Source organism: Sabethes cyaneus, chromosome 2 (genome assembly GCF_943734655.1).
Source record: "Sabethes cyaneus chromosome 2, idSabCyanKW18_F2, whole genome shotgun sequence".
In the NCBI taxonomy this organism is placed as follows: domain Eukaryota; kingdom Metazoa; phylum Arthropoda; class Insecta; order Diptera; family Culicidae; genus Sabethes; species Sabethes cyaneus.
Window position 1 is genome coordinate 57,347,867 of NC_071354.1, and position 13,606 is coordinate 57,361,472.

The window sequence follows — 13,606 nt, forward strand, 5'->3', positions numbered from 1 at the left end:
TTTGCTAGAAAAGTTTTCACTCATTTTCAAATACAATAAAAATGACGGGATGAATATTTTAGAATATTTTTAACGAAACTGACTAATCAGTTGAATGTTGCCATTGCATCCTCACTTTGAAATATTGAGTCCTGCCCTCACAGTCACCTCAACTCACCTTACATCACTTACTCGATCCTATTCTCAGTCACCTAACCTCATTTCACAGTTCTCTTTTGATTTATACAATCACTCAGCTGACCTATATCCCTGAATTATAACTCGCAATTTGAAACAGTCAAAAATCATATTCTACATTCGGCATTGTGCTGCCGTGAAAACTTTTACACAGCGCCACTCGCTGGTTTCCTTTCATCAGCAGCACCAGCTGGCCCGAGGATGACTATGAAAAACTAAAGTTACTCGTTACAGCATCAAAAACAAGGCGCTCGGAGTCCTATGTCAAACATTACATAGAAATATTCATTTCATTTAACTTTTTGCTATTTTTTTTGCTTTTTTTTGGTACGATAAACGATAAAGTTCGGGTGAAATAATCGCTTATAATGGCGTATTAAACCTTATATTTCCGCAATAAAACGTAATGTTTATGTTTAATTACTCTTATTACCGTCTAATGCCATGTCCAAAGTTGTTGCTAAATACTGCCTGCCAAATTCATTCGTTAAAGTTTATTTATCTCCATTTGCACCATGTTGCTGTTCAGCCAATACGCTTTGTCCTGTCGGTACCGGCTTAGGGATTCAGATCAGCCCAGTGCACGGGTGGTTTTTCTACAGATTTTATCGGACATGAACCTGCCACCACAAAGTAACTGTTTTCAGTAAATCTATCGAGCATCGAAAAACGTTTCTTCTGAGTTGATTTTCTCTCTTAATTTTGCTTGATGATGGTAGCTACATTTTTTTAGAATAAGTGTGTGTTTTGCTCTGCGAAATATGACGCAGCGGAAGGCCATGTTCCGGAAGCGAAACCAAATGCCAAGTGTCTGCTTCACACGACGTCATCAGAACTCTACGGATGAAATGCAAAAAATGTTAGGGTTTCTGTAAAATTCTCTTACAGATGTTTAAATGAAGCTTGATATACGGGAGCAGATGTACAGGAAGATATTTATGAAATTTTCTTCTGTTGATAAATAAAAGTTAGGTTTAAAATACCAACAAAAGGTTGAATTGGTTCGGTCACATTTTCACAACAGAATTGCGTCAATACAGATGAAACATACTTATTGTCTCTTACATAAAGAACATAAAATCATGCACTTTTGCCTAGAAGCGTACATGAAGCTTATATCAACTTTACGCTGCAGTACGATCAGCCAAGTATGAAAAGCCATTCTCTTTAAAATGCTGTCAGTTTTATGATGAAGAAGGCAACATTTATGAAAATGCTAAAACGTGATTGAGGAACATTCAAACATATTCCTGCCTTATGCTGATCTCATTTTCCACTCCAACTATGAAATTTATGACAGCTCTCATCTTGAGGTGTGAATCATTTCAATTTTCTTTTCAACAGCCATTAACATCCTGAGCTAGTTGAATAGGCTGCTTTAGTGCATAAATTATAATTAAGGCAAAATTCCAAGCTCCGATGCAACAAAAGTGAGTTTTACGGCAAAATTTACGAGTACAGGTGTGTCCAAGTTTAGGTAATCGAATAAATACGATGATGACACGCATATTCTTGATATGAAATGTGTGGCTTCAGTGAAATCCCATTGAGGCACACCATCTTCGTTCAGATCAACAGAAAGTACGATGCATTTCCATTATGGAACGAAAGCTTCACAGTTCCGACCGACAGTGACAATCATTGTGTGTTCACGCTTCACGCTCGCGTGAGTGAGACGGGACGGACGCTTCAGGCGAAAACAAACGAACGTTCGGTCGTTGGTTCGGTGAGCCATTATTATGGCTGATCCAATGACTGATGGCTTTTCCAATTGAAATGCTCCGATGTTATGGATCAAGCAGACGTCTGAGCAAATTGAGACAGATGTCTGCAAATAAAACCGACCGGACTGCCAGGGCCAGCATCGGTTCCGGTTCGTTTGAAAGCTTTGCGAGGAATTGAAAATTAAAGAGGATATTATTTCAAATTTTAAATAAAATCGGAGGAAGATCTGTGCGACATAAAAGGAATATTAAAAAATAGCAAATTTTATATCATAAATTTCCTATTGGATGTGCAAATTAGTTCGGTCCGTTTTTAAGAGATGGCTCTGGTTTTTACAGTGGTTTCAGAGAGGTTAGACATAATCAATAATCTTTAGTATATAATACCTGGATTAACGTTGTGAAAATGTGGAATTCTATGATAACGAAGTAGCATTAGCGAGAAGAATTACTTTTATACTCTAATTGGAATAAGGTCTATTAAATTCTTAAAGGGAAGTTTATGGGGATAATGCTGCTACTGATAAATCTTGTTGGGAATGGTTTTGACGTTTTTCTAGAAAAATGCATTTCCAACGACTGTAAATAAATCATTATCATATAGGAAGTTGTCCTCCTAGTTGGCCTCGAGGTAAGACGCTGGTCTAATTAGTCGTAGTACGTTCGAATCTCGGCTGGGAGAGGCTGTTAGAGTCAATAGGATCGTAGCACTGACCCCGCACTGTCCTGTATTCTAACAGCTGATTGCGAAGTCTGTCGTATAAAAACAGAAGGTCAAATTTTGATAACGGAATTAGCACCCAGGCTTTGCTTTATATAGGAAGTATTTGGTATGGAAAGTGCTTTCTTCCTTCTCCTTTGATTTCAAGGAGTTGGATGGAATTTGGTATTATTTTGGTCCCATTGGATTCCTTGGAATTCTTTCTGAGGTACATGTTGCGGAGTTAGCTTGGCCATTGATAAGAAAAATGATTAATTCAAGTAATCGTCATTTTCCAGGATGCTTTCAAGATCAGGTAGTTTATTTTTACAATCGACGGAGGAAAGGGTAGAGAAAAGTAATGAAACAAAGGTGTTCACAGTATTTCAGGAGAGACAAGGCGTGAACTGGAAAGAGCAGAAAATTAGGTAAGGGAGGGTCATTGAAGCAACGCTTATTGAGTTTGTGTCACGTTCCTCTTTACCCACGCTGAGGAATCCGCGGATCGAACTATAATGGGAGCCAATTATAACCGAATCAGAGCCTAAGTTCTCTGCAAATGTGCAGGGCAACACCTCTCTGCGAAATCTGTTGAATATAAACAGAAGCTCAAGCATCTAGGTTTTGCTTTATTAGAACATTGGAAAAATATACCCTTCTAAAGGGTGTCCACGCAACACACAAAATTAATACGCAAAATTCGAGTTTTTATCCGAATGCCATCAAACTTTCGGGGCATCAAATGAAACTATTAAACTTAGTTTTGGCGACTTTATTTCAATAAATTTCGCCTCCGTATCTGAATGCCCGTGCTTTGGCCTTAACCACACCCATGAGATATTGCACAGCCTCGACACAAATCGACATGTTTTGCAGATTTTCCCATACTATCTTCAATTCTTCAACTGTTTTGACTTCTTTATGATACTTCAGAAGATTCCGCTTCATAATAGCCCAGTATTTTTCGATTGGCCGCAGAACCGGTGTATTTGAGGGGTGTACACTCAAGTCGCTTTTTACGCGCAGGATACGTCCCGCGTAAATCAAAACCGCGTAAATTCCGTAAACCGCGCAAAAATAGTCGCGTAAAAAAAACGCGTAAAAAGCGACTTCAGTGTATTTCGGCACGAAATCGACATTATTTACCATTATTTTCCAGCACGGCCTTTGTGTGATGGTATGTAGCCAAATTCTACCAGAAGATCGCAGGACAGTTGTGTGACTTCAGAAGAGGAAGAAGTCGCTTTTGGAGACACTCTTTCAAATACGCCGGCCCATTCATGGTATCTGTGGTCACGAAAGGTGTACTCCACTGTCCACATGAACAAATTGCTTGCCAAATCAAGAATTTCTTGACAAAGTTCGACAGCTTCTGTTTTCGAAGGTTCTCTGAAACATCAAACATATCCCTTATAGTGTATTACTGGTTCACCGGAATTTGAATAGAGTCCGCTTTTTCGTAGGTGTCATCGTCTATAACGCAGCAATGAAGTTTCGTCAGCTTTTGACCGTATAACTTCTGGGCACGGCTTTTCGCTACCGTATTCTCTAGGAGCCTTCTGAACCTTAAACGTACGTAATTCAGCTCGAGTTTAGGCCATCTACACGAAACTTTTGCTCAGATTCAGTTTTTTTGCTACCGTCATCCGGGGCGAGATTGTGCCAAAAAAGCATAAGTTTTTGTTTTTTAGCTCAGTATACATACAATTCAGGAACTAAGTTGATTTCAAACCTGTCAATATATACTAAATTGTTCAATTAACAACTACCGTAGAGATGGTTTAGTTACAATGAAACCTAATTTTACTGGAAGTGTATGAACTTTGGCACAATCTCACCCCTTCAAGGGGGTGACATTGTGCCAAAAACATAAAGTTAAGCTACAAACCTAAGCAGTGAACATTAGCAAGTTTATAAACCATACACATAAATATCAGTATAAAGTAGTTCATATGGGGCCGTCCATGAACTAAGTGGACTATTAGGGGCAGGGGGTCGGCCAAAAACAACGCATCATACAAAAAGTATGAACGAAAATAACGCGGGGAGGTCTGAAATAACTAGAAATGAGTTCGCAGTCAATGAACAGCCTTCATATAGCCAGTAGCGTTTCTAGGGTTAACAAGGGGAAGATATATGAAGGGGTGTATCCTAAGGGGGCATACCTATTTGATCATTTAACTAAAGTAACCACTACTTCGTTCGAAAACCCGCGGCCGCAGAACATAAGGCCTATCCCACATAAGGCCTATCCCACCACATAAGGACTCCTTAAAACTGACAGTTAATACACTGTATAATATATTCGTCTTATATTAGAGTGTTTATTCAAAGCATCTGAAATTTCCAACGAAAAAGTAAAAATTAGATTAAATTATTCAGCAGACCTATGATGCTGTTTGCTCCAAAGTGGATGATGCAATCTAATCTGTCAAAATATTGTGCACAATAGTACAAATTGTGAGTGTACTGGTGTATACTGACGTATTTTTGTTTTGTATGTGAAATCCACAAATTGGGTCGATCACTATGGCTTGGCACAATCTCACCCCCGTGAAGCTCGAAAACCTTTACCAACGCATAATAACCTATCAATACATTGTAAATGAATAGTTTATATACCTTCAAGATAGCAAGTTGATGCGATTTCTTGTTTGGGTTGGTTTATGCGGGACATTTTTTACAAGCGTTACTTCCGCGTATTTTTGATCGCGAACTTTGAAACCCTGTTTAGACTAAATAGTCTGCTAATATTATCTGTGTTCCATTCTAAGTCATGAATAAATATGTTATGTTCATCATCATTTTGAATTTTGGTCACTAGTTTCTATAGATATAATAAATTTTCACAAATAAACATTTTTGGTTTTTGGCACAATCTCACCCCGGATGGCCGTACCTCTAGAACGGAGAAGTTTGGTGTTTTGTCGAAAACTAAAGTTTTTGGAGCGTTTTAGTCTTAGTCTCGTCGAAGGTTCCAACTACGCGGGTGTGATCCTTAACAGTATACGGCACCTTTTTCTCGGTTCTTCGAACCGTTTCATGACACGAGAAACCGTAGAATTCGGGATTCCCAACTTTTTACCAATGGCACGATGTGAAAGATTCTTATTTCCGATGTACTTGTGTAGATTTTGTGCGAGCTGTTCTTTCGACGCCATCTTTTATATCTTTGCACACCTGATAAAAAGACTCTCACGGTACAAACAATGCACTTTGAGTTTTCTTCATGCAAAGTTTCAGTTAATTTTACCCAACGGTTCAAAAGTTAGAGAAATTTGAGTGTGTTGTGATTTTACCGTGGACACCCTTTATGGGTCGAACAAAAAAAACTGAATATCTGTAGTTCCGCAGGGCTATCACTTAGGTTTCTTACTCTTTGTTTCAATTTATAATTATGACACCACGTTCATCGATGTCTCACGCTGACAATCGTATTTGCTCACAGCTGTCACAAAAGCTAATAACGTGATAGAATGATGTTTACCTAGTGATTCTTTTGTTTTTATAATTTATTTTTTAATTTCTTGTTCGGTGGTTGGCTACAATAGACGAAGAGGAGGTATAATTTGTGTCTAAAAATAACTCAGCTGGGAGATGTGAGTTACGGTTTCCAATAGTTTCCTCTACCATTCCCTCTGCCTATTGTGAAGAGTACTGTCATAGACAATTACTATTGCCTGATTTCATTATAAATCAAGATTACGGGATGTTTTCATAAACAGAGATTTTATTTCAAACAAAAAGCTTCACAATATCATAAATATAAATTTTCTCAGCAATCCAAGAAAAGTACAAACTATCCAAAGAAAAGTTACTACATCGAAATATTTTTTTTGTTAATTCATAATCTTGAAGTGACAAACATTTTACGATTGGGGCTTTTCAAAACTTCACTGAATTTCGTGAAGATTGTGAAGAAAATTGCAACGAAAATTCCGGATGAAAAAGAAAAAAAGATGACTGAAAAAATAAAATTTTTTCTTCTCTTTCTTTTTTCTCTGTGTTTTGTTTGCAAAGCTCAAAAGTTATAAAAGTCTTTGTCATGCTACTACTAGCAAAACAAAAAAAGTTTGTTCGAATATATTATGTAGTTTCTGAGAAAAAGGTACTTAAAGTTTGTAAATCGTGATTTTTCAGCGGCGTTTGATTCCATCGCGGTTGTTCCACGTCGCACTGGAATGCTTAAGTGTATGATTGTTTTTCGACCACTTCCCGTGGTCGGATCATTGTAAAATTAGTATCAAAATAAACGGAAAAGACTGCAGAATCAAAATCTGAAGTGAAAAAAATAATGAAATTTTCAAAGGTTTCAGTCGTTTATGTCCCCTTAACGATATTGGGCTGCGAAACTTATAGGTAAAAGAAAATATATATAGAGTAGGGCGGGGCATAAGTGCGATGTTTGAAATTGTCGTCAATTTTCGTGAGATATAAAGATATAAAGTTTCAGTCGTTTATGTCCCCTTAACGATATTGGGCTGCGAAACTTATAGGTAAGAGAAAATATATATAGAGTAGGGCGGGGTATAAGTGCGATGTTTGAAATTGTCGTCAATTTTCGTGAGATATAAAGAAGGACAACAACATAATATATTTTATAGTGATGCAGTAACTCAATGTCTTCACATTCAACTATGAATCATCTGCGGTAATAGTGTTTTGCAAAATAAATTCTTCTTTCTTCTGATCAAGTGCAGAATCGCACTCTTACCCCATTAGCGGGGCAAAAGTGCGACTACCGCGGGGCAAAAGTTCGAAGTTAGAATCCATGAAATTTGCCCAGCAGTAGCTAACAAAACCATATTATCTTCAATCTGCGTTATGTTTCGGTAAGAAATATTCCCAATTTGCACCTTTTCTATTTTGCGCTGCTGTATTGAAGCCTCCGTTAAATCGAAACTTTTCCAAACGTCTGTTTTTTGTTTCATCAGCGGAAACACGTTGTTTTTCTTCGGCCTACATCTGTAGAGCACACAGTTTTCAGCAGATCTTACATTTCTAGTATCTGTAATATAGTGCTTAGAGCTGTATATAATTAGCTATACATTTTTGCTTTGCCAATGAATCGCACTTTTGCCCCGTCCGTGAATCGAACTATTACCCCGCTAGGCGCTTGACGGGATTAGATTAAACTACGGAAAAGCGAAGTATATTTTGTAAACTATTTTCGTCGTTTTTTCAAAACAGACATGTGAGTGATGTAAAACGCTGCTACAAATTTTCAACAAGTAATATCCTCCTGTTGATATCGTATTTGCCGTATAACGAAAAATTACATCAAAACCGTCCTGAAATAACCTTTGAACATAACTCAGCAACTATGCTTCGTAAGCAACCAAAGTTTACGTTAGATTCAAGCTGTCAAATTTCATCCATGCCAATATAGAAAATTTACTCGAAATCTGCACCGATAAATCATTGAATCGCACTTTTACCCGCATCGCACTTTTACCCCTCCTTACTCTACTTGTGTAATTGAGATCATTTCAATGTGCAGTTGTCGTGGTTTTGGGATTTGCGGCTTAATCGGCTGTTCTCAAGGAAAAATGGCCAACAAGCTCAACTTCGATTCCCGACCATGTTAGCTTTTTTTTAGAGAAAAAAAGAGATTTCGTTATTTTCCGATTCGCATCGGTTTTATACTATTTTAATCGGGAGCTTTTATAAAATTCGTATAATGCACGAAGCATTTTTTAAAATACAATACAATATGATTCGTATAGATATGCCTTTGGTTATATGTACAAAACAACAAAAGAGGTCAGAAAACAGGCGCCCGTTTTTGTCCTATAAAACATGTTTCATTCTTAGTGTAAATCCGATATCCGATCCGATCCGGTCGATTGTAAAGAAAATGCTAAAAAAGATGGGTAAAACTGCAGGAAAGAGTTAATGCGAAAATGGAATTTGACTGCCATATTAGTGAGGAAACAGCTGGTGCAAAGGATGAAGCATCGTGTTTCGAGAAAAGTTCGATTAATGGGGGATGGTACGAAGTAAGGTAGAAACATATAATGAGCACAAAGCCTGTAGTCGATGCTTTAAAAAAAAGTTATTTTACCGATAGAATATGTTCGTATTCAAAGTTTACATTGAACGTTTCGCCGCGCTTTGATTGTGTATAACATTAGCAATCTTGACTGCATTCAATTTTCAGAATTTTGGAATGGATTCAATCTTCTGGCCGATTTCATCATGATGAACATGAAAATTTGTGATCCTAAGTCAGCACATTTTTCAGCTCCGAAGGTGTTCCACAAGGCAGTCAGTTTGGACCGTTGGACTTTATTTAAACAATGTACATAAGTCTTTGGAATGCTAGAAACTTTTTCCCGCAGACGATTTCAAACTATTTAGTAAATCCTGCAATGACAGACCAATATTTTTTCTGCCTGGTGTACTACTAACAGAAAGGGTTTTAAATGCGTTTAAATATTCGGTGACATTAGTCTCCCGGAAAACGCTTAAGCATATGTCGCTGTCGTTACAATGAGTCACTGTCGAAGGGTTCGGTTAGAGGTGTTGGTTGTTTTGCGAGAGGAAATACTTGAGATGAGTGAATGGAAGCAAAAGTGATGCGATTAATACAAGAGGAATAGAAGAAGCGAAAAGATCGGGAGCACATGGAAGAGATGATATTTTTGAAATGAGAAGTTTTGTAAACGGGAAATAACCATAGCGACCCAGATCACGGAAGAAGCATTACTGTGTTTCAGTTTCAGAGCCATCAGGTCTATATTCAAAAAACGCAAAATCTAACTAGTCATTTTCTTTTGATGAAACAGTGTTTTCGGATGTAAAGATGTTTTCGGATTTCGGATGTTAATAATAAAGAGCTAAAGAAAAATAAGCAGAGACTCAGCAGAGTAACTCGAAATAAGATAGGTGCAAACAACCAACTTTCTGAAAAGCCCTAAGATAGATGGCTCATCTGACTACCAATCCCTTGTTTCGGGTGGAAACATAAACAGAAAATTTTATTGCGTTACGTTATCACCACATAAAACGAAAAACACCGCTAATTACGCTAAACCATTAATCAAGTGAAATTTTGAATTTGCGCCCAACGCTCAATAATGAACGTTACCTTGAAAGGAGAGGCAGTAGCATCTTTGAATCGAGACAGACCGAGAAAGTTTACGTTCACTCTAGGATCACGCGAAAGATTGGAAAGAAAGACCATGTTAAGTATAATGATTGTACCCCAATCAAGGTGGAACCATCAGATACCGGCGCGACTGCGGCGGCGCAAATAGTAACGAATCACGCAGAGCTGGTACTGTCCAAACCCGGTGGAAAGCCCGGGTTACTAACTGAGACACACTAACGAGAGCGGTGGGTGCGTGAGTATGTCACGTGAGTGGCTCAACAATTAGGTGAACAATGCCGACAACAAGGGAACAGTTTAAAAGCCGGTCCGCGCATCTCGTGATCGCGACTTTCTCAGCACCCCCGTTCGAACGTGAGCCTTATTAGGCCATGGCTGCATCGAGCGTGCATCATTATCAACTTTCGCTAGGCTGCGGCGGCCGGTACGCCGTCGTGATGATGCTGCAACATTGATGCACACGAGCTGGCCTGTTCGGTGGCTGGTTCGGTTGGCGGTCGGTGGTGCCAAACGATTGCATGATCCGATCACTGCTAATATGCCGGATGGCATAACAAAAACAACTCATCACCCCGATATGTCGATAGTTAGAAAGAAAAAGGTGGGAAATGTGAGTAACCATCCTCTTCCGGGGAAGAGGAAAGAGAAGTATAGCGAAACACAACAACACACTGCGGAGCTGCAGATTTCTTTTGATTGTCGGAATTTGTTCCTCTTTTTATTAACGTCGTTATCATTTGCATTATTCACAAGATAATTTTCTTCTGTTCCGGTTTACACTAGTGCTATATTTTGTGAAGTTTTCCCTGACTGAAACCAATTTAGTTGGAGGTTTTTTTTACAATCTCTTTACACACCTTTTTCTGTTGGTGGCCACATTTTATAACACATACATTCAATGACTTGTGGGGAGCAATAAAAATGTCTGTAAAAGGGTAAAAAGGTAGAGAGCTTTCATTTCATTGGTAAGAGACTTGCAAATTTTACAATGGGCGATTATTTCAATTGAATTAGTTATAGATCGTTGATGCTTCAATTGTTTTCAACGAGTGCAATTCGTTGTAGAGAGTATTTTACTATCGAGTTGGGTATGGTTTCCTTCCGCCTACATAGTTCAAATCTTCGTTAAAAGTATTGCAGCAAACACTAGAGTTAAAGACTACCTCTCTAAGTAGATTGGAATGTCACATATTCATCACCTTTGTCAGTTCTTGTAGTGACTTCATTGTCAACATTAATTGGGCGGCACAATTTTCATATAAATCCTAACTAAGATTAAACGTACGTCATATTGTAGTGAATTATAAAATTAAAACATGATACATTTTATTAAATACACGGGAACTATTAACAATTTTCAGATTATATCGGACAGTCCGTATAATAACGATTAACAAGCGCACATGCCTTCTGAAAGCGAACGAGAAAAGCTAGCTTTCCGATAAATAAACAATGCTATTATCATCTCAATCATCTTAATTGTTATTAACTCTGGCTACAGTGATTGTCTTTGTTTCTAAAAGATGCCACATCGCTTCTGTAGTGGTTTTCGCTTTACGGATGGCCTCGTCAGTTGTATGGTGTTGTTGGCTGCTTTTGACTGGAAAGTGGGACTAAATGCACTGATCGTGGGTTGCGTAATGGGCATCGCAGCACTGTACTGTTGCTTCATTTGCTGGTGGCACTTGTTCGCCAGGTAGCGAAACACACTGGCCACGTTAACGTCCTCTTTCACGGAGGTTCGAATGAGCCGACAGCCAAGTGACTGCGCTAACGCCTCTGCCTCGTCGAACGATACCACAGCCTTGTCCATGAGGTCAATTTTATTCTGAACTAGCACAGTCGGAACCTCACTGCACTCGTTTTCCACCTTAACCTTCCAGTCACGAATTGCTTCGAACGAAGCTCGATCCGTCGTGCTGAACGTCAGCACGCATGCCTGCGCTCCTCGATAGTACGCCTTTGTAATTGCGTCAAATTCCTCCTGACCCGCTGTATCCCACAGCATGATTCGAATATCTTCACCATCAATTTCAATCTGTCGCTCTAGAAAATCCACGCCAATCGTTTTCTTATAATCCTTCGTATAGATCCCTTTACAGTATCGTTGCACCATTGACGTCTTCCCAACGCCGCCATTCCCAACTACGATTACCTTCAATGCGATCTCCAATTCTTCCTCGAACATTCTGATAGATTTCTATCCAAATCCTATACTATCTAGAAAATTCGCATTTCATTTCATGGGCCTCTCTAATTTTTTCAATGATGCTCCGTTATTCCAGTGGGTGGTTCAAACAGTCTAACATTACTTTCAGAAATCTGATAAGTCATACTCCTGACCGGTCCGAATAGTCGTCACGCGAGTCCCATTGGTCAGCCTACGCAATTCTGTTGTAATTTTGAACGGCCTTACCAATCATCTAGACTTCTAGCCTGGCTCTAGTCTAATCTCACGTACTGAGTGTGTGTGTGTCACTGTTCATATCATCCTATCGAGCCGTGTACCCACACTACCGGGACCGCGTGTGTGAGTGCGTGCGTGCGTGCGTGTGTTCTTGGTTCTAAGTCAGTACTAGACTGAGGGCCACCTGCAAATCCAAATGAGATAAATTACTCGTTGTGGTAGCTGTCTAAAACTAAAGAAAATAAAAGTATTCGACACTAGGAAAAAAATAAAAATTAAACTAGAAAAACTCCAAATCAAAAACCACCAATTAGCCGAGAAGAAAAAAAACCGAACCGATAAATAACTTGAAAAAGAAACAATAAGTAATTATCAAAAAGAGATGCCCACAGTCCAAGTACTAAAAATATAACCAAAGTACAACACTATCGACCGATCAACCGAAATAACCTTTTGTGGTTATGGAGTATGTATTTAGTTAGAGTCCAAGTCCACCATTCCAAACAAATAATTGCCCATTTGAACTTCCTGCTTGCTAGGCACCGATTCCTTTCCAACTTTGTATGAATATTTTATCCGACTGCTGTTTTGCTACTAAACATCAACGTCAAACCATTGTGCGCCGCCACTTGCTGGTTGTGTTGTAGGTATGTGCTTCTCACTCTAATCGGCGCTGTTCTTGTTATTATTATTATTTTTTCCTATATAAACTATATACAAACAAATAAATGAGCGGCATTCGTGAGGCGACACAATCGATTGAAAACCATTAAAACCGACGACAAAATTATTTCTAGCTCCGCTTTCTCCAGCAGATGAACGGTTATGTTTTATTGCGAAATTTCTCTGTGCCAGTTCCGCTGATCGCAAATTCCTTTGTTTTTATGATGAAATTTTAACGGAGCACTTTGCAGTTGCAAGATTACTTTACAAATCAAACTGTTTCTATTACTGGTTGAAACTAGAACTGTTACGTACAATCATATAATATTGATAGAGTAAAGTTGAGAAAAACATTCAGCTTGGTTCCTGTTTGTTGATACTGTTTTCGTAACTTCAAGAGAAGCTAAAACAAATCGATTTAATTTTGAACAATAAAAACCAAACCAATTTCTTCGACAAAATTTACCTAAAACTTTTATAGCTTTCTAGTGACATACTTTCAAATTCTAACAGCAAGTTCCATAAAAGCAACATAAACTCCAGTCAAATTTAGTTGAATGCTGGTATTTATGTCAAGAGAACAAAAATAAAAAGAACGACAGTCGATACTGGAAAGAGAGATTGACAGCCAGACAGGATAAAGGTAGATTTCATATGCATGCATACGTCAAACGTAGTCATTTATATCGCGTGTCACACGGTAGATGTTGGTGTACCGTAATGTGGTGTTAAGATTTATTTTTTAAATTTCTTCGAATTCAATTAGTGCTAACAGCTAAGTGTAATTTAAAGCTGGGGACTAGCACAAAACCCTTATTAACTCC

The 13,606-nt window shown here is 38.5% G+C and overlaps 2 protein-coding genes across 3 annotated transcripts in view; both read right to left on the minus strand.

The window, feature by feature from the left end:
• LOC128738739 (protein yippee-like) overlaps positions 1-13,606 on the minus strand; it is a 199,844-nt gene that overhangs the window by 63,173 nt on the left and 123,065 nt on the right. The window lies entirely within an intron of this gene.
• LOC128738738 (ras-related protein Rab-23) lies at positions 10,748-12,060 on the minus strand. Its single transcript, XM_053834083.1, has one exon. It carries the CDS (start codon positions 11,898-11,900, stop codon positions 11,229-11,231), a length of 672 nt encoding a protein of 223 aa, XP_053690058.1. The 5' UTR covers positions 11,901-12,060; the 3' UTR covers positions 10,748-11,228.